The 24,776-nt window shown below is 34.1% G+C and overlaps 1 protein-coding gene across 2 annotated transcripts in view; it reads left to right on the top strand.

Moving 5' to 3' along the window:
* Positions 1 to 3,837: 3,837 nt before the first annotated feature.
* The window catches only part of vps13c (vacuolar protein sorting 13 homolog C), a 109,905-nt gene continuing 88,966 nt past the window's right edge, over positions 3,838 to 24,776 (top strand). Inside the window, exons 1-12 of one of the 2 annotated variants that reach the window (XM_056461528.1) lie at positions 3,838 to 4,050; positions 9,141 to 9,184; positions 9,484 to 9,526; positions 12,823 to 12,918; positions 14,291 to 14,323; positions 15,810 to 15,911; positions 19,503 to 19,565; positions 19,803 to 19,871; positions 20,038 to 20,147; positions 20,281 to 20,340; positions 20,437 to 20,496; positions 20,585 to 20,665. In XM_056461528.1, the coding sequence (XP_056317503.1) occupies positions 3,951 to 4,050; positions 9,141 to 9,184; positions 9,484 to 9,526; positions 12,823 to 12,918; positions 14,291 to 14,323; positions 15,810 to 15,911; positions 19,503 to 19,565; positions 19,803 to 19,871; positions 20,038 to 20,147; positions 20,281 to 20,340; positions 20,437 to 20,496; positions 20,585 to 20,665 (861 nt within the window). In that variant the 5' untranslated portion in view covers positions 3,838 to 3,950. The remainder of the gene's footprint in view (positions 4,051 to 9,140; positions 9,185 to 9,483; positions 9,527 to 12,822; positions 12,919 to 14,290; positions 14,324 to 15,809; positions 15,912 to 19,502; positions 19,566 to 19,802; positions 19,872 to 20,037; positions 20,148 to 20,280; positions 20,341 to 20,436; positions 20,497 to 20,584; positions 20,666 to 24,776) is intronic. The other variant, XM_056461529.1, reaches the window with a different exon arrangement.

Here is a 24,776-nt window from a genome sequence, read left to right as displayed (position 1 = left end):
TTTATTAGCCTACCTACACTCTGTCAAAGAATCTGTTGCTGATACTATTATGACTACTTTTAGATTACTTCCTTGTTACTTTTGACCTACTGTAACATGTGATTTGTTTGTTTTATTTTGCCCCCAATTTCAGAAGCATGGATTGTAAATTTCATTCATTCATTCATTTATTCATTTATTTTCTTTTCAGCTTAGTCCCTTTATTAATCCAGGGTCGCCACGATTGTAAGTTTTATAAAAGTAAAATTTATGGGCATGATGAAAATTTTACACAGTCACGTTTTTAAGAAAGGGGAATTTAAAGGAGAAAACAGAAAAATAAAGGAGAATCATTAAAAATGATACGTTACTGCCAGTATACTGCGTATAACTTGTAATAATACAATCCATAAAAAGTAACTGTAATCTAATTATGAGCATTATGCACTACCTTACAAAGTCTTGTCACCTATCCAAGTTTTAGGAACAACAAATAATAACTTGACTTCTAGTTGATCATTTGGAATCAGAAGTGGCTTATATGAAAGGCAAAGGCCTATAGATTACACTTATTTTACCAAAATAAACTATGATCATGCCTTGATTTTTATTGATTTAATTAGAATAGTAAGGTCTGATTTTGCTTAGACAAAAGTCTTGTCACTTGTCACAACAGAAATAACATACAGCATAAAGTCATGGTGCAGTGGAAAAAGAATCATTATTGTGTATGATTCCCATGAGCTTGGAGGACTGCATCCATACATCTCTGCAATGACTCAAATCACTTATTAATAAAGTCATCTGAAATGGCAAAGGAAGTGTTCTTGCAGGACTCTCAGAGTTCATCAAGATTCTTTGGATTCATCTCCAATGCCTCCTCCTCCATCTTACCCCAGTCATGCTCAACAGTGTTTATGTCTGGTGACTGGGCTGACCAATCCTGGAGCACCTTGACTTTCTTTGCTTTCAGGAATGTTGATGTGGAGGCTGAAGGATGAGAAGGAGCGCTATCCTGCTGAAGAATTTGCCCTCTTCTGTGGTTTGTAATGTAATGAGCTGCACAAATGTCTTGATACCTCATGCTGTTGATGTTGCCATACACTCTGCAGATCTCTCGCACACCCCCACTGAATGTAACCTCAAACCATGATTTTTCCTTCACCAAACTTAACTGATTTCTGTGAGATCCATGGGTCTTGGGTCCATGCAGGTCCAATAGGTCTTCTGCAGTATTTGTGATGATTGGGAAAAATCTAGCTTCTGCCACTTTTCCAAATGATCAACTAGAAGTCAAGTTATTATTTGTTGCTCTTACAACTGGGATCAATGACAAAACATTTATCAGGTAGTGTATATATAATCTAATTCAGTTAGTAATCGAATCAAACCAGTTAGTAACCCAGAAATAAAATAAAATTGCAAATATGGAATGTAATTTTTTTATTTAAATATATTTTTTAAGGGGGTTCACTTTTTATTGATAGGACAGTGTAGACAACGAACAGGAAAGCATGGGTAACAGAAAGAGGGGTATGATTGTCCAAGGACCTCAAGCCGAGAATCGAACTCGGGTCACCGTGAGCACCTCTGTGGAATGTATGAAACCTAATTTGAGGACAACTTAATAATTGGAATTTAATTATAAGATTCTGTCTGCATTCTGATTAGTTTCACATTATTAAGCATTGTTTAGGGTTTTATAAACCAAAAAGTATATGGCAAAAAACTATATGCTTTATTTTAAATTGTACACAAATTAACACAACGTAAAAACAAACAAACAAATAAAACAAAAACATGTCAAAAACACGTGACCTCAGTTCTGACAAAAAGTCACATAGAACCTTAAACTTTGTCAGAATTTGAGAAATTAATATCCAAATGTTTATTATTTAAAAAAATATTTATTTCAGAATCAAATCTTAAAGTATGTCTTTTTCTGAAAATAATTAGTCTGAACTGTGTGGAATCGAAAAGTTCAGCTTTTAAAGGTATTCACCCATAGATGGAGCTGTTCTCATGCTTTTTCTCATGCTGCTCTCATCTTTCTCTTCAATAATTTAAAGGCCTGCTGTCATTTCCATGACAATGAGGTCAGTGGAAGAATTCTTTTAAAAGGTTGAGTTGTTATTAAGCCCTACCCAAAGTCTTTTCTTAGTATATAAACGTGGCTTGTAAACAAACAAACAAACAAACAAACAAACATTGAAGTGGAAGACAATAGGTGCACAAACACTACAATTTTATAAACATATTTTTATTATGAGGTATATACAGAATATCTACAGAATATCTCACATTAGACTTTTCACTTAACCTGATTATGAAATGTATCAAAATTTGTTCAGTCGCTCCTCATGCACTTATATTTCTTAGGTAGGAATATTATAGTCATTTATTTGTAAATGGATTATTATATTCATTTTATTATTTTTCAGGTTTTGACTCAGTATATTTTGTCAATTAGTAAAGAAGAGCTTGTGTATTTCAATATTTAATAAAAGGTTTTGAGATTTAAGACAAAATGTTTGGACTTAAAACTTTCAGCACAAACACAAAAAGCCTCTATGTGTTCAACTATCATAAGATCAACTTGTAAACAGATTTCAAGCAGACCACGTGCACCAGACTGTGGTAAGAGCTTGGAAACTTGTCCCTAAAAGAAGACTACAGCCAGAAGACAAATAGGAGAGTGTGACAGGAAATAAACGCCATCACAATCAGAGTCAGGTCCTTAAATCTGAATTTATGCAAACAATTGTGTATAATCAAAGCATTTTTTATTAATTCAATCTAAGCAAATTAACGTTGGTTGGGATTATTATGATTGAATATATAATGCATGTGAGAAATAAGATATGTATTATTTTGGAGCATTTATTTAAGCGATAGTTCACCCAAAATTGAAAATTATGTAATAATTTGCTAACCCTGTACTTGTCACAAAACAGTTTGAGTTCCTTTTTTTTCTGTTGAACACAAAAGAAGTTATAGAATAGGAATAACATATACGGTGGAAGTCAACGCTCACAAGTTTATAACATTTTTCAAAACATTTTCTTTTGTGTTCAGCAGAAAAAGGAAACTCATAAAGGTTTGGAACCATGTGAGGGTGCGTAAATGATGAATACATTTTCATTTTGAGGTGAACTATCCTTTTAATCTTTGTAAAAATGAAATAAGCTATTTTTAACAACAACAACAACTACTACAAAAAGAGAAAATATTACACAACTTTTAGCAATTTCCACCACAAATGGCATTACAAATATCAAACCATTAAATGTTAAATATTAAAACCATATTTAAATGTTTTCTTTTATGTTTTGGGACATATCATTTAGTGGTTTTAGCAAGCCGTAAATAAAATACCTAATAAAAGGCTAAATACATGAAGAAATATAGAATAGGGACAATTACCAACAACAACAACAACAACAACAACAACAACAACAACAACAACAACAACATCAAATAAATAAATGAATAAATACTAACATAAACTAAAATTAATTAATGTTCATGTTGTATAAGCATTTTTCATTGTTAGTTTACGTTAAATAATACAAAGTATATCATCAAACGTGTATCTTCAGTGCATACATTTACATCTTGGTAAACTATAACTTAAATAGATAATCCTTAGAGGAAAAACAACTAAAGCAAACAGTAATGATATATCTTGCACATAAATCAATTAATCAAATATTCTAAAGAGTTTTTCATTTGGTAAACAAATGAGTCAGCTCAGCACACTTTCGCTTTGTGATCCACGTTCTTGTATCAACTATTCAGCCTGTTAATAATAAGTAATCGGAGACCCCTGGCGCAGACAGTGTGAGTGGATCGCCGGATGAACCGATTCCGTAAACGCCTGTCACACAGCGAGGGAAGTAACCTTATCAAATGCGGATTGTGTCATTTTAGCGTGTTTTCTGCGACAGGGTCGCTGTCGTTCTCGACTCATCATGGTCTTCGAGTCTTTAGTCAGTGATCTCTTAAACAGGTTCATTGGAGATTATGTGGAAAACCTGGACAAGTCGCAGCTCAAGATTGGCATATGGGGAGGTAAGCGTATATTCGTCAAACAGCCAGTAAACATCAATGCAAACAAACGCGTTTCTCTCTCTCAGAATTATTGTTTATTACAAAATGTCATGTGTCGATGTTCATTGCACGCTAATACGTACATTTATTGCAGTGTCCATAAATGTCTATCGTTCTTGATTGTTTCTGTTCTGTAAGACTGGCAGCCTGTCAAGTTGCTTTGCTTTCTGAGGCGAGGAATATAACTATTAACGTTATTTATATTGTTTGCTTTTATTATTTGTAGTGTTTCCCGCCCTAACTGTGGGAAAAAAGAGCTGTCATGGTCATTACTCAAGTTCCTGCTTGCATTAGATAAATGAAACGATTGTCTTCTTGATAAGACAAACAGAAAATGGTTCAAGACGATTAGCTGAGCTGATGAATGCAAGCAGTCTGTATTGTAGGCTTGTTTTGTTTGTTCTGTTGTGTTGAATGTGTGCAAGTAAAGCTCAAGGTGAAGTGGACCACACCTTGAGGAACAACAAAATAAATGTCACACAATTCTCTATGAATTTCTGTGCCGCACACTTACCCCTTTAATCTGGGAATTAAGTGCTGGAGCCATTAGAAACAGCTGCTAAATATCACAGAAAAGCTTCTAAATAACTGTCTGAAAAAGCCTGAGGTGGGATATGACTGCAGATTTATCCCCATTGCTCCTCTGACCCACACTATTAATGCTCTCATTTTAGAGATGCACTGTGTCAAACATTTTACATTAGAATTATTTGTTTTATATTATTTTGGGGAATAAAAGGAATTTTATGCACTTTTTAAATTATACAACTGTAATATTTGTATTAAATTAATCAAATTTATTCATTCATTTTCCTTCGGCTTAGTCCCTTTGTTTATCAGGGGTCGCCACAGGGGAATGAATTGTCAACATATCCACCATATGTTTTACGCAGCAGATGCCCTACTAGCTGCCACCCAGTACTGGGAAACATCCATACACACTCATTCACACACATACACTACGGACAATTTTAGCTCGCCCAATTCACCTGTACCGCATGTCTTTGGACTTGTGAGGGAAACCGGAGCACCCGAAGGAAACCCACATGAACACGGGGAAAACATGCAAACTCCACACAGAAATACCAACTGACCCAGCTTAAGTTCAAACCAACGACCTTCTTGCTGTGAGCACTACCTACTGCACGAATCGAATAAGTTAGCTATAATAAATAAACAAGCGATATTGGTATTAACTGTCTGGAATAGGGCTGTGCTTTATGTTTTTTTGGGGGGGAATCTAACAGTATTCTATATACAACAATTAAATGTAAAATAATGTGGTCATCATTTTATAAATCATGAAAAAAAGCTAATATTTATTTTATTAATATATTTATCTTTTAATCTTTAAAAAATAATCTAATCTTGCAGTATGACTATTGCATAAACACATTGCGATTTCTATTCTCAAACGATATATTTTTCAGCCCTACTCTGGTATATGACCCTCTGAACCTCCCATGAATTCTAGACTCATGGTTAATGTTTATTTTTGTGCACCGTTTCTTGTCAGCGTTTGTGGGTTTAAATGCAAATATGAGTGTTTGCTCTGTTTATCTTCTAGTTAGTATAAACTTTAATTGGAGTCACATATCAAACTACTGTCTTTCTGATGTGTCATTGTAGTCACTTAACTGGATGTTTCGAGGCTGAAACAACTCCAACTAGATTCTTTCATTTACTGTAAAATTAAAAGGAGTGTTCGAAGCCATGCTTTAAATTTTGAATTTGAATAACCAGAATCCTTTGGAATAAAATCGGTTGTCCTTTTCTCTTTTGTAAATGCATGTTGTATATCAAATTGTGATTGATACAGCTCTGCACTTTGAATTTTTTCTGACATCCTAATAAAAATTGTGGATCTTCCAACAAAAATGACAGACTTTTTGCAGGTGCATTATGCAGAGTTTCATCAATCATTTTGTCTGCTTAAACTCTACCCCTGCATTATCAGCCTGTTTTCATTTGAAATGCTCATGTCTCGATATAAAATCTAGGGATGCACCAATACCATTTTTTAAAACCAATCCAATACCAAAATTCTGAGTATGGACTTTAATAGATTCGATCCCGATACTGTGCGTTTATTTTAAGCATAATACAGTTTCTATAGTTCTGGTGATAAACTAAATTAATATATCTTCTTTTGTACAAAATAAACAAGAAGATCGAATTTGAGGTGAAGTTCAAAACGAGGTCCGCTTATATGCTTCAGCACCAAAAACAAACTGGTCTGTTAAATAAAATATTAATATAAATAAAATTAAACTAAATATTTACAGTTTCAGGCAAGTCTATTTTAGCCTAACAATTTTTTTTTTAATGACAGTCCATATTGCGACTGTCAGTTTCACTTTTATGAATTTAATCAATAATTGACCACAATGAGTCAGGCTTTACAAACTGTTTGCAACACAGAAAGTATTCCCCTCAGAAGAATAATATCAGTTGGGAGGATGAGAGAACAGAAACTCATTTGTGACACTTCCAAAACAGCAGCACAAAGGGAAGAAATGAGTATGTTGAGGATCTGTCCAATGTATTGTAGGCTATTGAGCCTTTTCTAATTAAAAATTTCAGGTAGGCCTACTTTGTGTGTGAAGAGCAGGTAATCACCCTCTCTACTCCAGTGTTGTGAATACGATCTACTGATCTAACAGACACAGCACACCATGATTTAGAAATGGCAATGAACTGCTTGTTGCAAGTCAAAATGAACTCATTCAATGCAATATTAAATGCATTTTTCTAATGATTATTTAAACTAATAGGAAACAAATAGTCTTGGAGAAGGTTTTTCGTGTTGTCATAAACGCGATTAAAAAGAATGAATGACAGGCGCAGTCGAGGGAAGCGCTGAACTTATCATGAATTTGATCACTTGAATGTTCATATGTACTTCATATTAAACTATAGAAGGGCTTCAAAACATTTGGGATATAGTAGGCCTACATGACAACTTTCTAGTGCCTTATTATAGGCTACCTTTATGGCTTTTGTTGGCTTATAAATTACACAGAATATAGCACATGCAAGATTGAATTTGCAGTATCTAACCGACATCCTATCCAAGTATAGGGATCGGTGCATCCCTAATCAAATCTATAACCAATGGATTGAAACAAAAAGACCTGCCCTAGATTTGTATCTTTTTCAATGACCTAGATATAGGTCACACACTATGGGGGGAAATTTTTCATTTAATTTGAAACATAAAATGGTCAGCAGCAGGTGTTAAAATGAGTGAATGAATCGAGAGAGTTGTTTTAATCTGGCATAATGAACATTCCGCTTTCAAAGGTGTGAAACTCCACAGGTCTTTAGCCAGTCCTCAGCCAGTCCTCAGCCAGATCAGCATGAGCACCCTGTTATTTTGTCAGCATGCCGTTTGATATGGTGACACTTTTATCTCAGCATCAGATAGGCTCCTCTGGCTGACATTTATTTCCTTTCTGTAATGCCAGTGCAATTATCCTCAATGTCAAAAATGACATATCATATTTTAATGAATGTCTTTATGCTATTTATGGTAACATTTCTTATCTTTGACACTGGTGAAATTATAAATTTGGAGTTTGTGATATTTGATTGGATATAATGCATGCAGGCCTATATTGGGCCTGAACATAATAAAAGTGACTTGCAATTTATTTTTAATCTCACAGTACTGATTTTTTTTCTTGCAAGTCTGAGTTTGTCTCACAATTCTGAAATGAAGTCCTGAATTTTCAATATACACATCACAGTAGTGAGTTTGTGGGCTGTGTTGTGGTTTCTTGCAGTTCTGATCTCAGAGAAAGACAGCACTGTGGGATGTGAACTCAGTTGTGAAAGTGTTGACTGAGATAAATCGGAAAAAAGTTCAGAATCATGAGAAAAACATGCAAGAACAAAAATCTAAATAATTTCCCACTCAATTCCTCCGATATTGAATTTGCACTTACCCTTTTTACTTTTTACTACACCGTTATCACATGCTGGGAGCAGACTTTTAAAATGTTGACCCTAAAAGACAAATTTAGTGTTGATCTAATTAATGAATATCGTGTTAGATAAAAACAATTAGTGCTGGTCAAAAAGTTAATCGCAATTAAAAAAAATCCAAAATAAAAGTATGTTTTGACATAATATACAGTGTGTGTGTGTGTGTGTGCTTTATCTATTTATGTACGAGTAATAATACATTTATTAGTTAATTTTCCTTCGGCTTAGTCCATTATTTATCAGCGAAATAAACCTTTTTTGTCTTATAGATATTAAAATTTTATATAATTTGTTTCGACGGCGCAGTAGGTAGTGCTGTCGCTTCACAGCAAGAAGGTCGCTGGTTCGGGCCTCTGCTGGGTCAGTTGGCCTTTCTGTGTGGGGTTTGCATGTTCTCCCTGTGTTCGTGTGGGTTTCCTCCGGGTGCTCCGGTTTCCCCCACAGTCCAAAGACATGTGGTACAGGTGAATTGGGAGGGCTAAATTGTCCATAGTGTATGAGTGTGTATGGATGTTTCCCAGAGATGGGTTGTGCCTGGAAGGGCATCCACTGTATAAAACATGCGCTGGATAAGTTGGCTGTTCATTCCACTGTGGCGACCCCTGATTAATAAAGGGACTAGGCCGAAAAGAAAATGAATGAATTAATAATTTGTTTCGGATACAATATATATTTTATGTCTAAATGTACATTTTCTCAAATATATTCATGCATGTGTGTGTGTGTGTGTGTATATACAAAATAAATACACAGCGCACACATATATATTATAAAAAAATATATATATATATATATATTATTTAAAAAAAAACAGTTACTTTGGATGCAATTAATCACGATTAATCTTCTCCTAGCACTAATTACAATTAATATGTAATAATTGTAAAATCTAACAAAAAAGCACAGGGTAAGAAAAGGTCACAAGATTTGCAATTCTGACCACATTTTTTTAACCTTTTGCTACAGTTTTATCACATTGTAGAAACAGCCATTCATAATGTTAACGCTTAAATCTAAATTTTTGTGTTTTAACATTGAACATAGAATTCATTTTTATTTTTCAGGAAATGTGGTGTTGGAAAATCTGAGGGTGAAAGAAAATGCTTTGGTAAGTATGTATTGGGCATTAATCATATTTAAGTTTAATGAGTTTAATTCAATTTAATGTATATTGATCCAAAATGCAGTAAAACACATAAGAGAACTGAATCCATTTTTAAAAAAGAGAGTATGCATGTCTGTGTGTAACACGTGGTTAGTCGTTGATTTTTAACCAGCTTTTGCTGAATAAAGCGTGTTCGGCAAAATGTGGTTTGCTGATGCTACCTCAACTAAATCACTAGAGTTTTAAAGTTGCTTTAAACGTTCATTTGAAACTAATTTCTCTAATTTATCTTTGCTTTTTAGAGTGAACTTGATGTCCCTTTTAAAGTGAAAGCTGGACAGATTGGTGAGTATCCAACCTCGTCTTGATAAGGCAGTTGTGCAACATGGAATACTGTATGCACTGTAAAAACTTAGATAACAAAAAATCATGTCAAAAAAATGCTTTTATGTTATTTTAACTTAATTTAATTTAACAATTCAATCAGCATTGTGTGTCCAGAAGTCCAGGTTCAAATGTATGCAGATGACACAGTAGTACTCACGCAAAAACCAGAACAAGCTGCTAACAAACTTACTGCTGCAAGTTTCAGACTGGTAATGTCGTTCATGTCTTACCCTTAATGTAAGTAAAACTGTGGGAATGTTTTTTTCAATTAAGAAAAATGAGGAGCATTGCTCAGATATTTTAGTCAATGAAGGAGTAATAAATATTGTTGATCATTTAAATATTTTGGTATAAATATTGACTCTAATTTAAATAATAATAATAAAAAAAAACACTAAGAATGTTTGAGCCTGAGGATTTGGAGAAACATCAGGCATCAGTTACCTATGGCTGCTGCGAAACTTATTTATGAACACAATGATTTGCCTTCTTTTATCTTATTGTGCTACAAGCTGTTCCCACACAAACATTACAACATTAAAACCATTGTAGATTATCCATAAACAAACTGTAAAACTTTTAGCTAAAAAGCCAAGGAGCCATCACTACTGTAACTGTATTGAACAACATAAATTACACTCAAAAAAAGTTTGTTTTTTTTTTTTTACTTGTTCAAACTACTTATTTAAAATGAGCTGAAACAACACAATTCTTGCGATTTCATTGGGACAACTTAATTTTTTATGTTCAATCCACATAAACTTAATTATTTGTGTTGGGACAACATGAATTGTGAATTGTGTGGAACCCTGCATTTTTACAGTGTACTAACATTCTACTTCTATTTTATGCTGATGTGTGTTTAATGTACAAAATATTTAGTGATCTTGCACCACAACCTCTCAAACAATGTGTGATTGTCTGCAAGGACAATATCAATAAAATTCCTTATCTCTGAAACGGGTGGAATTGTGAATTTGCAGTTCAAATGCATAGAGGCTCATAATGGAACCAAACATAAAAAAAGTGAATTGCATTTTATTTTTTATCTCACAGTATTGACTTTTTTTATTGTCTTTCTGAGTTTGTCTCTCAATTCGGAAATAAGGTCCAGAATTATGACTGTTTAAATTAATTTTGCATCAAAAAAACAGTTTGATATCGGAAAAAGTGTCTGCAACGTTTGGAAAACAACAAATCACCTTCATATTAGCTGTCAAAACATGTGTATGACTGCATAAATGATCATTCCTTAAAAAATAAACCAAACCAACAAAAACAAACAAAAAAAAAAAACAAAACAAAACAAAAAAAAAAAACAGATGAATATTGTGCATGTCTATTATTATACACAAATTGTACTAATGCTGGTTCCTTTAAAATAGTATCTGTACTTGTGTCTAAAAATTTCATAATAATAAACATTCTCTTTGAACCTCTTTGGGAGAGAGTCCCACCCCTTCACCCCAACAACCCCCCCCCCCCCCCCCACCACCACCACCACCACCACCACCACCACCACCACCACCACCACCCCCAGTGACAGTCTTTGTACTTTTATTTCGGAATGCATATTGCATACGTTTAATTTTTATACTTTCTATACTTTTTAAACTTCTATACTTTTTAGACTTAAATGATCCCTGATCATGTCAAATTGTTAATAACCAAATCCAGCTAATTGAGCAATCCACGGACGAAGAACAGACCCCTGATCTCAGAGAAGGACAGCATTGTAAGATGTGACCAAACATGCTTTTAATTTAATTTAATTTAATTTAATTTAATTTAATAAGTGAACCAGATTAAAAAAATATTTTTTAGCTATACAAAGTTATACAATATTTTGAGTCTGATTTAAGTTGAGATGACTAAAGTTAATTTGATTTAACTAAAATACTTGTATTTAAGGCAGGAAGATTTTTAGAGTGTGCTGTGCAAAAGTGAAATGTTTCCTGACATTCTGCTGATAACTTGTAACCAAGGAGACTGAAGTAGAACAGCTTTATTCTTCAGATTGCTGAATTTCACTTCCTGTATTGTTCTGCTCAACTTTGCAAATGAATTCATTTCTCTTGATGGATGAACATTTTTCTCAACAGATATGTCAGTTTGTACAGATATTTCTATTCATTAATGATGAAATATCGAATAAACTAGATGTTGAGATGTTGTGTACAAGCAATAATACAGGGTAGTGAAACATTATAAGTTAAAGTGGCTTTTTAGAGAAATAAAAATCCCTTTCAGTTAATTTTTCTGCCATTCAGCACAAACCAGAGCACACTCTTGGCAATAACAAGAAGCCGTTTAAAACAGTCATTTGTCTATCCTCACATGACCCAGTCAGATGACTTAAAACATCCGCTGAACAGTGGCCAGGATGCCAAGCTGTAAAAAGTAATTGGTTAACAAGGGCTACATGCATTTTCTGAGTTCTGTGAAATCCCTCCACATATTCTACATTTTAATGCTTGTTTTATTTAGTATATGTGCTTGATCTAAAAATATTATCCAGTTTACCCCCCATTTTCATGAACCCAGCCCCCCCCCCCCCTTTCCTTACCGATCACCAGCTTATGTGGCCACAAATACTGTCCCAGTCAGTTGTACTATTTAATAAAGACTCTTTGAGTAACATAATGACTTTTTTTTTTGTTACTCTAAGTGCTTAGAGTTGAAGTCAAAATTATTAGCCCTCCTGAAATAGCCCCCCAAAGTAAATTTTTTACCCTTAATTTCTGTTTAACTGAGAGATTTTTTTATAACACATTTGTGATCGTAATAGATTTAATAACTAAGCTCTAATAACTAATTTCTTTTATCTTTGCCATGATGACTGTACATAATATTTTACTAGATATTTTTCAAGATACTGGTATTCAGCTTAAAGAGTAACTTAAAGGTTTAAATAGACTGATTAGGTTAACTAGGGTAATTAGGCAAGTCATTGTATAACAGTGGTTTGTTCTGTAGACAATAAAAAAAACTTTTTTGGGGCTTTTGGGGGCTAATAATTTTCACCTTTAAATGCTTTAAAAAAAATTAACTGCTTTTATCCTAGCTGAAATAAAACAAATAAGACTTTCTCTAAAAGAAAAAAATGTTATAGGAAATACTGTGAAAAATTCCTTGCTCTGTTAAACATTGTTTAGGAAATATTTGAAAAAGGGAAAAAAAATTCACAGGAGGGCTGATAATTTTATCTTATTCATCTGTATAGTCACACTGAGTTAAAAATGTTCACTCTTCAGGTAAACTGACTCTGAAGATCCCTTGGAAAAACCTTTACAATGAAGCAGTGGTGGCAACATTGGATGGATTATACCTTCTAGTGGTTCCTGGTGCAAGTGAGTACTCATTTTAGCTTAACGTTCCCTTTTTGCAGCATGTTTTTTATGTATGTGGAAGTTACTTTCTACCATGATGCCACATGCTATTTATTTCATGGTTCTGTAGTTGGTTTTCTCAAGAATGCTTTCATTTCTTGTTAGAACATCTCTTAAGAATAACCACATGATTTATTTATAGCCCTAATGGATTTCTGTCCTCTTAAAAGAGGGGCGTATAATGCACAGGGACAAAGTTTAATTGTTAGTGAATATCCTACATTATGCATTACACACAAAATACTATATACCAGTATGGTGCTATGGGAAAATGTTTGCAATTCTTAGTTTGTCTGGATTTACTAGATTTGGGTTTGAGGGAAAAAAACACAGTTGTTGTTTTTTTTTTTTTCCAATGAAGGTCTGAAAACATTTCTTCGGAGTTTTAAATTAAAATATTGTTAAATGGGTATTTCTGCTGAAAATAACAATGTCGACAAATAACACAACTTTCACTTGGGATTGAAACTCAGGGTTATTTCAACAAATGTTGATTTCTTGGCTCTTTTAAAGTTAAAATAGTGGTATTGTGTTGTCTAAGATGAATTTCAACATGTCTGAAAATTTGTTTTTTTTGTTGTTATTTTGATCATTTGGTGTTTGCAATGGTTTATTGTGTAATTAAAAACAACTAATAACTAATGTAATAACTAATTTAAACAGAATTAAGTTACCTTGTTAACTTTTTATACTAAAACACTACTAAATAAATACTGTATTTCTATCAAATGTCAAAACGTAACTGTATTTTGGCTTGTTTTAATAAATGTTTTTATTGTTATTTTTAATCTTATTTGCATCTTTGTTTGCTTTAATCAAATGTTTATTTATTTCGTTGAATATTTTTTATTGTTTCATGTAATGTTTTTTTAAAACTTGTCAATTTATTCAAACATCTAGATGACTACATTTTTGTTTTATTGTATTGTTATAAATGTCATCAATAATAGTTAGAACATGTTTTTAACACAACTACAAAATCTTAAACCATTTGTTTTTCCCAGTGATCTCTTTTTTTATAGTCTTAAAGGATTGTAGTGTGTCTTTTAGTTTTGTAATTAAAATAACTTTTACAATTTGTTATTAAATGTATAGATTCCAACTGAGTCCTGCTAATGCACAGAAAATTAATGAAGAAAATAAAATGTTGCACAGAATAATTATTTTAAGCCATATGAACATTTTAAATAGGTATTCAATTTTGCCTGTTATTGTAGCAGTTGCAAATATTTTGAGTTGCCTAATTTTTTTTGGTACAGTATATTGTATATCTTCTATACTTCTATATTGTAAATCTGCTGCTTGGACTGACACTCTCTTTTACGTGTTACAGTTGAGTCTAAGTTATTTTCCTCATCTAACAATGGTAAGACAGGTCTAGAAGGTGGGTAGCAGGGTGGTGGCTTGGGACCGAGACCGATAAGCTCTTTTGAAAGTCTCTTTTTTAATTATTATAAAATTGACAGATTTTTTTTTTACCTTTGGTTACACTCTCTTATACAAATACAGGTGTCTATAGAGAGCATTCAAAAGCATGTACTGACAGTGTCTCAATCAAGTGTTTGTTCAAATATTTTTATTGATTTTGGTTTCTCAACATTTCATTGGGATCTTCTTTATCTTATTGTCTGATCAATTTTGTAGTGCATGTAAAGAAATTGTAGTAAAGTGATTTTTTTTAAAGCATGAGCGTCTGCATTTTTTATTTTTGGTCCTTTTTTTATAAATCAAAATGATGGATTTTAGTTACATGTATGTCAGTTACACTTAGTTACATGTATGTCAGTCAATGTTCTGGATGCCACAGATTCTTTTATTCAATTATTCTCAAGGTCCAATTCATACTGCTGAAAATGTATGTTATAATTTAGACTAAAATATCATTTGGTCAATATTATATAATATCAAATGTTGATTTAAAAACTATTTTTAAAAACTTGATTTTTGATTTAAAAACTCTAAACAAATGTTTATTTATTCATTTTTGTGTATTAAAAAATTATTTTAAAATGAAATTACATTTTTTTATTACAAATGTATTTATTTGTTTCTTTAAAGGCAACGCATAAGTATAAGGTATAAAAAAAATTAACTGTTGGATGTTTTGAACAGAAATTTCAAAGATGCTTTATATAAACTTCTGAGACTTGCATGTTGTTAAAAAATACAAAAATGGGTCCCTTTTTATTTTATTTTATTTTATTTTATTTTTAAGAACAATCCTCCACACATTTTCCTGGACCCCAATAAAAAGCAGGTCTAAACAAAGCTGCTAAAAGTTACACTATAAAGTTGAAAACCCTTCAAAATTAGATAATAATAATAATTAAATATATCTTTTTTGCCTCGGGATCTCCCCAGACCTATTTTCATCTCTAGAGACCAAAAATAGCCAATGGCTATTTCTTATCAACCATTTTTGTTTGGTCTGCTTCATAATCATCTTTCTGAAGAGAAATAAACGATGACAGCATATAAAATAGCAGTCATGAGCATTTTTTACTGGCTTGGATTTATCTGAACCGGTCCTTCCTGATAGAGTTTCACTAGTGTTGCCAAATCTGAACACTAAATGAAATCTCAAGTCTGCTTGAATGAACAGCATTAAACTGCAGCTACTTAAAAGCCACCGTTCAAAGAGAAAGAGAGAGAGAGAGGGAGAGATGATCATTGTAAGCGAATTCTCTGTTATTATATGCTTGGCTGAGCTCATAATGATCTATATTTGGTTTATCCACATGTAGATTTGGTTAGATGGCACCAGTTTATACAGTATATTAAAGACTTGTGCATTTAAATGATGCAAATGCTGTTTGTTTGAATCTAATTGCATGTGTTTTGTGTTTATTAAGCAATAAAGTATGATGCGGTTAAAGAAGAGCGGTATCTTCAGGAAGCCAAACAGAAGGAACTTCAGCGCATTGAGGAAACCCTGCAGCTGGTGGCACGCAGAGGTAAGAAACCACAGATCTGATTGTAGACACCACTTCCTAAACTTACACGTCATTTTAAGCATTAACATATGATAGTTCTATTCTCATAGTCAATTCATGTACAATTAATACGCCAACAGATGTTCATTACATCATTCATCCTGATCCATTCATACCATGTTTTTTTTTTAACCTTATTCATCATGTGGTTTTTTATTTTATTTTAATTTATGGTTGTACGTCAAATCTGAATATGACTGGGTGATCGCTGGGTATTAAATCTGCATATCACTGTGTGTCCAGGGGGTCTTAAAAGGCTTTAAAAAGTCTTAAATTTACTAAAATACTGTGTTGTGGGTCTAAAATAATTTTAAACGGGTCTTCATTTCCCTTTGTTCATGTAAAGATACTCAATCAGGCCAACAATCTCCAACAATTGCTCTCAATAAAATTTTGTTTAATAAAACAACATTTTTATTTATTATCTCTATTTACGAATATTAACTCATGATTAATAATCTTTTTTTTTGAAAAACTTGTATTAGTCTGAAATTTCATTCTAAATGGTCTTTAAAAGGTTTTAAAAATTCTGAAATTATCCAAAAACCCTGTTTCAGTTTTTTGTCTCAGCCATTGTTGTTTGTTTACTAGTTTTTAAATTTAGATTATTGTCTAGCATTAACCTAAAGGGACACCTTTTGAGGGATTTTTCTCCTCTTTAAAAGTACATGTGGGGTAAGTTGCTGTATGTGTGTAGCTTTATCAGAAATGCAACATTGGCTTGTCGTTGTTGTGGTTCAGCTTTTTCAGCTATTTAAACATACATTTGACTGCAGTTTCTGAATAACATGAACACTAAGGGGCAGTATGACACCAACAACTTTTGTTTCATTTGGCACTGGATTTATTGTATTTGAAAACAACATCAATCAGGACTAACAAAAAACAAAGACAACTGCCCAACTAATGCTGTAATGAGTTATTGATATTTGTGCAATAATTCCAAAAAGAATGCCTAATGCAGTTGGCATTTCTGTGTGGAGGTGCATGTTCTCCCTGCGTTCGCGTGGGTTTCATCCGGGTGCTCCGGTTTCCCCCACAGTCCAAAGACATGCGGTACAGGTGAATTGGGTAAGCTAAACTGTCCATAGTGTATGAGTGTGGATGGGTGTGTATGAATGTTTCCCTGAGATGGGTTGCGGCTGGAAGGGCATCCGCTGCGTAAAACATGTGCTGGATAAGTTGGCGGTTCATTCCGCTGTGGCGACCCCAGGTTAATAAAGGGACTAAGCCGAAAAGAAAATGAATGAATGAATGAATGAATGAATATTTGGAACATATTTTCGAAGAATAAAGGATTATTATTTTTTTCTTATACTTTATTTATAAGAATTTTGTTTTATAAATTTGCACAAAACAGAAAAAACAAGCAGTCAACAACAACTAAAACAAAAAAACAAATACACAAACATCCCCAACACTAATTTCCCTTTTTTGACTTTAACAGAAGAGACACATAGCTAACAGTCTGCAAACATTAGTCCTCAAACATCACACAAATGCACAGCAAGTGTACGTATAGGGTGCAGCTGCGGGATCTTTTGTAAATGTATGAGATTAAATATCCTCTTGCTCTAAAAATTGTAAATTGTCAATGTATGTAAGAAAGGGAGACCATGTAGAGATGAATTAAAAGATTTCCAATAGCGTAGTAAAAGCAATTACTCAACATATTTTTTCTTTAAGCACAATATTTTTGCGACTGGTTTCAAAAATTGCTAACAGGGGTTTAGGTTAAAGGGTTAATTTTAGGGTAAAACAGGTAAAAGCAATTTAAAATCAAGTTAAAACTGCTTGGTTGCAGTTCACTTTTCTCTTACTGTGCACTCATACCGAAGGCGGCGAGAGTGTCAAAGTTTGCTCTGGCCACCCTGGTGACAATGGTGTCTGCCTTAGTGACAAAATTTGTTACATTGATCTTGTAATTAAAGGGGCCGTTGTAGCATATCAGCAAATCCGTTGCATTCCCACATAAAAACATGCTTTCTAGCATGAAAATGTTGCACGCTTTTTATCAAATTCATACGAAACAATCAAACACTTGGCAACATCTGTGGTCGAAACCCAAGTTCACAGTGACTGTGTTGTCTGGAATCTCGCAAGCGGTGGACTTCAACATTCTGATTGTTTGTCGCCAAATCGTGTCATAGCTCATTTGCATAAAGTTGACTTAATTTCAACTCTCCTCAATGCCCAAACCGGCGAAAACACGCCACGCTGCTTCTCGCTCCTTATCGTCACCGGCTCCCATTGAAAATGAATGACTTCCGGCTACTTTGACACTCTATGACCTGAAATGTGCAATGAAATGTTCACGGAGCAATGCTTTTCACTATTTTTTGCAAATGTGTAGGCTGAGGCATGTATTTTCTATGAGACTGGGGTGCAAAGACGTGTGTGTCATAAATAAATAATAAGTCTGCAAGTTTTAATCATAAAATGTAATGACATTTAGTAGAATCACTTTTTCTACTTTATATTTTATGAACTGGTCAGAATGGGATTATTAGTTGATGTGTTAGTGTTGTAGTTTTATAATTACAATAACGGGGTAATAACAAGATAATAAACCGAGCCAAAATGCTGTGTGGTGTGCCTCACATTGTGTGACTGGGCACCAAGCCTCACACCATCAGTTTACATAAGGCTGCAACCTCTCTTACATTAAAAGAATAATAGCACATTCCTAAATAAATATTTATCCATTGTTCATACTGAACATTCTAATGCTATGGTGGACATAAAAAAATATAAATAAAAATACAAGGGTTCCAGCTGGGCCAGTTGGCATTTCTGTGTGGAGTTTGCATGTTCTCCCTGTGTTGGCGTGAGTTTCTTCCGAGTGCTCCGTTTTCCCCCAAAGACATAAATTAAATTGGCCGTAGTGTATGTGTGTGTGAGTGTATGGGTGTTTCCCTCTACTGGGTTGCATCTGGAAGGGCATCCACTGCGTAAAACATATGCCAGAATAGTTGGTGGTTCATTCCGCTGTTGCAACCCCTAATAAATAAGAGACTAAGCCAAAGGAAATTTAATGAATGAATGAGTAAAAATGTAATTTAAAAAATTGCAGTTTAAAATATATATTTTTTTCCCCAAAATGAAGCTTTGGTCAGGATAATAGTTTTTAGCATGGCATTTCATTGTAAGTTTTTTTTATTATTATACGATTTTACATCTGTCCGCAATGAAAGGTTAAAAAAATTCACATTCAGAAAATCAGTAAAATTTCCATATTGATGCGTTCCACACTGATGGACCCATTAATCAGTAACACTGTAGTTAAATACACCAAGCATCCTTGCTTGTGTGGTATTTTTTATTATGCTACAACTTGATAATAAAAAAAGCAAAAACCATACAGGCATATGTTATAGCTTAAATTAAAGGGGCTTTCAAACTGTATTTACCCCAAACCATTTGTTTGTCCATCCATTTGACCATTTGTTCATCCATCAATACATCCATCCTCTACCTCTCCATCCACACATTCAGATCTCTCTTCCTAACAGCTGTGTGTGTTTGCTTTGTGCTGCACCTGATGGACGGCAGACTCTCAGGCTGGAGAGTTTGTGTTTAATCTGGAGAATTATGTGTATAAGAATCCACCTCGGGGTATGTACAGACCCATTGCTATAGCAGGCCACTCTTACGCCCATCATACATTTGTTTGTTTTTGATGGTTTCATGTAAAGTGTGTATTGAGAGTGTTGATTTGTTTTCCTCAACACTGCTTGGTGTGCTTTTGTGGATCTTTCTGCGAGTGTGTTTTTATTGCAAGTGTGCGTGTTTAATACTATTCTATTCTTGCTCACCGACTTTTCTCTTTTCCCCATTGCTGCGCACTGTAAGACAAAGGACGTAAGGTTAAAAAGCATAAAAAACCCTTTAGGAGATCAAAAAAGTATGAACATAAAGCAGGTGGGTGGCCAGAAGCGACTGTGATCGACTCGTCATGGCAATTATTCACAATTGTTTCTTTTTGTTTGTTAGAATAAAAGCATTTATTTCCATGGTGTTAGATTAAGTCGCTAGAATGGCAAATGTATTGGACTTAATTATAAACCCTTCGTATTTAAAATTTTAGAGAAACCTCAGGAAGAAAAGAAGGACACGTTTGCTGAGAAACTGGCAACGCAAGTTATCAAAAACCTCCAGGTCAAAATCACCAGCATTCACATCAGATATGAAGATGATGTAAGTGTTGACTCGTCAAACATAATGTCAGTTATGTGCATTTCTAGAATGTTTTCATGAAATAATGATAAGGATGTGGCTTTTATTCGTGTAATTTAATTGTGTAAATATTTAATGGTATATTGTGCTTCAGGTGTCTGATCCTCAAAAACCTCTTGCTATGGGTTTGACTCTTTCAGAACTCAGCCTACAGGTGCTCTCTTCAAATACATTCACAAAAATTTCTCTAAGTAAAGATCAGTTGCAGAATTTGTTAAAAAAAATATGCACTTTGTCCTTTCTTGTATAGACGGCAGATGAAAACTGGAAGACTTGTATTCTTAATGAAGCAGCCAAGATCATCTACAAGGTAAAACACCAGCATGCATGTCTTGTTTATTTTTATAAGGATTATGTCACATTAAAATTTTGTTTTCTGTGTGTATTCTCTACATAAGCTGGGGCGTCTGGAGTGTTTTTGTGCCTACTGGAATGTGAACGGTCCAATCTTCTACAAAGACTCCTGGGAGGAGATAGTGGTAATGTGCCTTTTTTATTTTTCTCTTATAAGTAATCCATCCTGTGGTGGTCATTTAGGATTGAAGACTGCTGTATTCAGGGTTCCCACAGCTCAGGGAATTTCTGAAATATCATGGAATTTTAGAATGTATAATCCAGACATTGAAAGTCAGGGAATTTGTCTATTAAGTCATGAAATGCCAGGGATGTTTGTTTGCCACTTGAAATTGTAGCTTATACAGTATTTATCAAAATGTAATTTTTCTATGCCATATATACAGTTGAGGTCAGAATTATTAGCCCCCCTGAATTATTAGCCCCCTGTTTATTTTTTCCCCAATTCCTGTTTAATGGAAAGAAGATTTTTTCAACACATTTCTAAACATAAAAGTTTTAATAACTCATTTCTAATAACTGATTATTTTATCTGATGACAGTAAATAATATTTGACTAGATATTGTTCAAGACACTTCTATACAGCTTAAAGTAATTAGGTTAACTTGGCAGGTTAGGGTAATTAAGCAAGTTATTGTATAACGATTGTTTGTTCTGTAGACTATCGGAAAAAAAATTGCTTAAAGGGGCTAATTATTTTGATCTTAAAATGGATTTTAAAAACTTAAAAACTGCTTTTTATTCTAGCCAAAATAAAACAAATAAGACTTTCTCCAGAAGAAAAAATATTATCAGACATACTGTGAAAATTTCCTTGCTTTGTTCAACATCATTTGGGAAATATTTAGAAAAGAAAAAACAATTCAAAGGGGGGCTAATAATTCTGACTTTAACTGTAGAATGGTATTGCACTGTTTCATAGCTTTTGTTGTAGTTGAGCAATTTTCAGCTCCATTTTAGTCCTTTCACAGTCGTCAACTAACAATCACAGTCAAATGCAGTCACCAGATTGTACCTGATTACTATGACTAACCTGCTAGAATAATATACATTTTAAGAGCTTTCACTTCAAAATGACCACTTCAAAGTAGATGACAGAAAAGGTAAATGTAAAGTTTTAAAACTACTATCAAATATGGTTAGAGGGAGCACTTTGCAGTAAAATCAGATTTTTTAAATTTTTATCTGAAGCAAATTTGCCAACTGTTGTATTAATAGTAGCTATTAAAGTCCTACAATATAATATTCAAGCTAAACCCATTCTAATATTATGCAAAGCTCAACAATGCCTGTTTTATTGTTCATGTAAACTCAGCTTTTTAGTAAGTGAAACTCAGGGAATAGTTTAATAGAAAAATAATTGTATATTTTGCCAATGTAAACATTAGAGTTTATTAAAAAATATATTCTGTTATCAGTCATAATGTAATTCTAAACTTGTAATGTTTTTGTTTATAGTAGGCCTGTTCAGACTGAAGGCAAATCAGGTTGTTCTCAAATCAGATTTTTCAGGCACGCTACAGTATAAATTATTTGCAGGTGACCAAGTCAGATTTGTTTGTCTGCACATCATCTGCCTTTCTGCAAGGATTGAATTGGTAACAGCTTGGGTGTTTTCACATATATGATAAGGCTTTCAAAATGGACACAGGATAAATGAAGGTGAATTATCTCACTCTCCAAATAAGTGCAGGGTTGAGTCACACTGGAACTCTTTAATTTTTGTACTGTAATGAGTATATGTTGAGTTGTTTTGTAATTATGGCAAACTTCAATGTGTGTGTGTGTATAGCTTGTATTCCTCACGTTGTGGGGACCAAATGTATATGGGGGACCCAACAAGTATAGCAATATCAGTAAATTTTGACTTTGTGAGGAAAATCTTTGGACCCCATGAGGAAAATGACTCATAAATTAATTATATTTAATACACTTTCTGTGAAGGTTGGTTTAAGGGCTAACGGGATCAAATATACAGCCTGAAACAGTATAGACATCATTACATCTATGGCAAGTCCCCATAAAGACAGCAGTGTGTGCGTTCGTACACGTGTGTGCGCGTGTGCGTGTGCGTGTGTGTTTGTGTGTGCATCAGCTATTTCCCACTGGTTTTGACGTTGTCATTGCACATTGAATTTTGTTGATGACTGGACATCCAGAGCATCCAAACTGAGATGCATCTTTAAAAATATGAATTCAAATCACCCTGTTATGTGCATTTTTTTTTAAACTAATTTCTTTGACTTGCTGTCTAAACATAGCTTTAGAGATGTAAAAGGAGCTGTTGTTGAATCCACTTTTTAATCATTTCTTACATGCAACCAGAAACTGCCATACCAATTGAGGTGTTCAGAAGAAGTACTAGGACCATGTTCATTCTGTCTTACTCAGTAATATGAGCAAAACAACCCATCTGCTTTAGCTTATGTGTGCAGACAGCATTTAACATCTGCATCTGCTAACAGACAGCCGGCGCTTATGTTCTTTACTCAATAAAAGTGTGTTTGAAAATCCTACAAATATTATTGGTTAACAATTATATTGTAAAACTAATAGTGCAAAGAATTTACAAGCAATAAGTAAGACAAGGCTAGTCGATAAGAAAACCTTATTAAGAAACCATTAAAGTTTAGATGTATTTGATACTTCTAGCTCAATCATTATTCATTTATGATTGTATCAGGAATAAATAGTGGTAAAGTTTATCTTGAACATTTACATTGAAAATCTTTGATCTTGCTGACATAAAGTCTTTAGCTGGAGGCTCTGACTAAACACTTAACTCATCTCTTATCAAGACTTGTGACATCGAGTCATTGCAGTGATAGTTAATGTTGATTGGCTCCTAGTACAATCGTTTAATCTCTTCCTCTCACTTTTAATCTCTTCCTTTTTATCTCTTAATCTTTCTTGCCCTATCAGAGGGGCAAAAGAAAAAAAAGGTTTAATTTCTCTCAGTAGATTTCCTCTGCTAGACTGCACAGAATAGGCCTGAATGTGCAATGTAACTGCTATTAAAACATGTACTATACCGAATTGTATTCATTTTATTAGGTACACCTTACTAGTACTGGGTTGGACCCCTTTTGCCAATTGAGAACTTTTGCTTTCAGAACTGCCTTAATCCTTCATGGCTTAGATTCAACAAAGTACTGGAAATATTCCTCAGAGAATTTGGTTCATATTGGCATGATAGCATCACGTAGTTACTACAGATTTGTCAACTGTACATCCATGATGCGAATCTCCCATTCCACCACATCCCAAAGGTGCTCTATTGGATTGAGGTCTGGTGACTGTGGAGGCCATTTGAGTACATTGATCTCATTGTCATGTTCAAGAAACCAGTCTGAGGTGATTTGCATGTTATCCTGCTGGAAGTTGCCATCAGACTACTGACAGTGGTCTTAAAGGGATGGACATAGTCAGCAACAATACTCAGGTAGGCTGTGGTGTTGAAACGATACTTAATTAGTACTAATGGGCCCAAAGTGTGCCAAGAAAATATTCCCCACACCATTACACCACCAGCAGCAGCCAGAACCAATGATACAAGGCAGGATAGATCCATGCTTTCATGTTGTTGATGCCAAATTCTGACCCTACCATCCGAATTTTGCAGCAGAAATCGAGACTCATCAGACCAGGCAACGTTTATTCAATCCTCTGTTATCCAATTTTGGTGAGGCTGTGTGAATTTTAGCCTCAGTTTCCTGATCACAGCTGACGGGAGTGGCACCCGGTGTGGTCTTCTGCTGCTGTAGCCCATCCACCTCAACGTTGGACGTGTTGTGTGTTCAGAGATGCTCTTCTGCATACCTTGGTTGTAGCGAGTGGTTATTTGAGTTACTTTTGCCTTTCTATCAGCTGGAACCAGTCTGGCCATTCTCCTCTAACCTCTGGCATCATCAAAGCATTTGCGCCCACTGAACTGCCGCTCACTGGATATTTTCTCTTTTTCGGACCATTCTCTGTAAACCCTAGAGATGGTTGTGTGTGAAAATCCCAATAGATCAGCAGTTTCTGAAATACTCAAAGCTGCCCGTCTGGCACCAACAACCATTCAAAGCTACATTCAAAGTCACTTAAATCACCTTTCTTCCCCATTCTGATGCTCAGTTTGAACTGCAACAGACCATCTTGACCATGTCTACATCCTAAATGCATTGAGTTGTTGCCATGTGATTGGCTGATTAGAAACTTGCGTTAACAAGCAGTTGGACAGGTGTACCTAA

The sequence above is a fragment of the Danio aesculapii genome, chromosome 7 (assembly GCF_903798145.1).
Source record: "Danio aesculapii chromosome 7, fDanAes4.1, whole genome shotgun sequence".
Classification (NCBI taxonomy): domain Eukaryota; kingdom Metazoa; phylum Chordata; class Actinopteri; order Cypriniformes; family Danionidae; genus Danio; species Danio aesculapii.
This window is presented reverse-complemented; position numbering and strand designations above follow the sequence as displayed.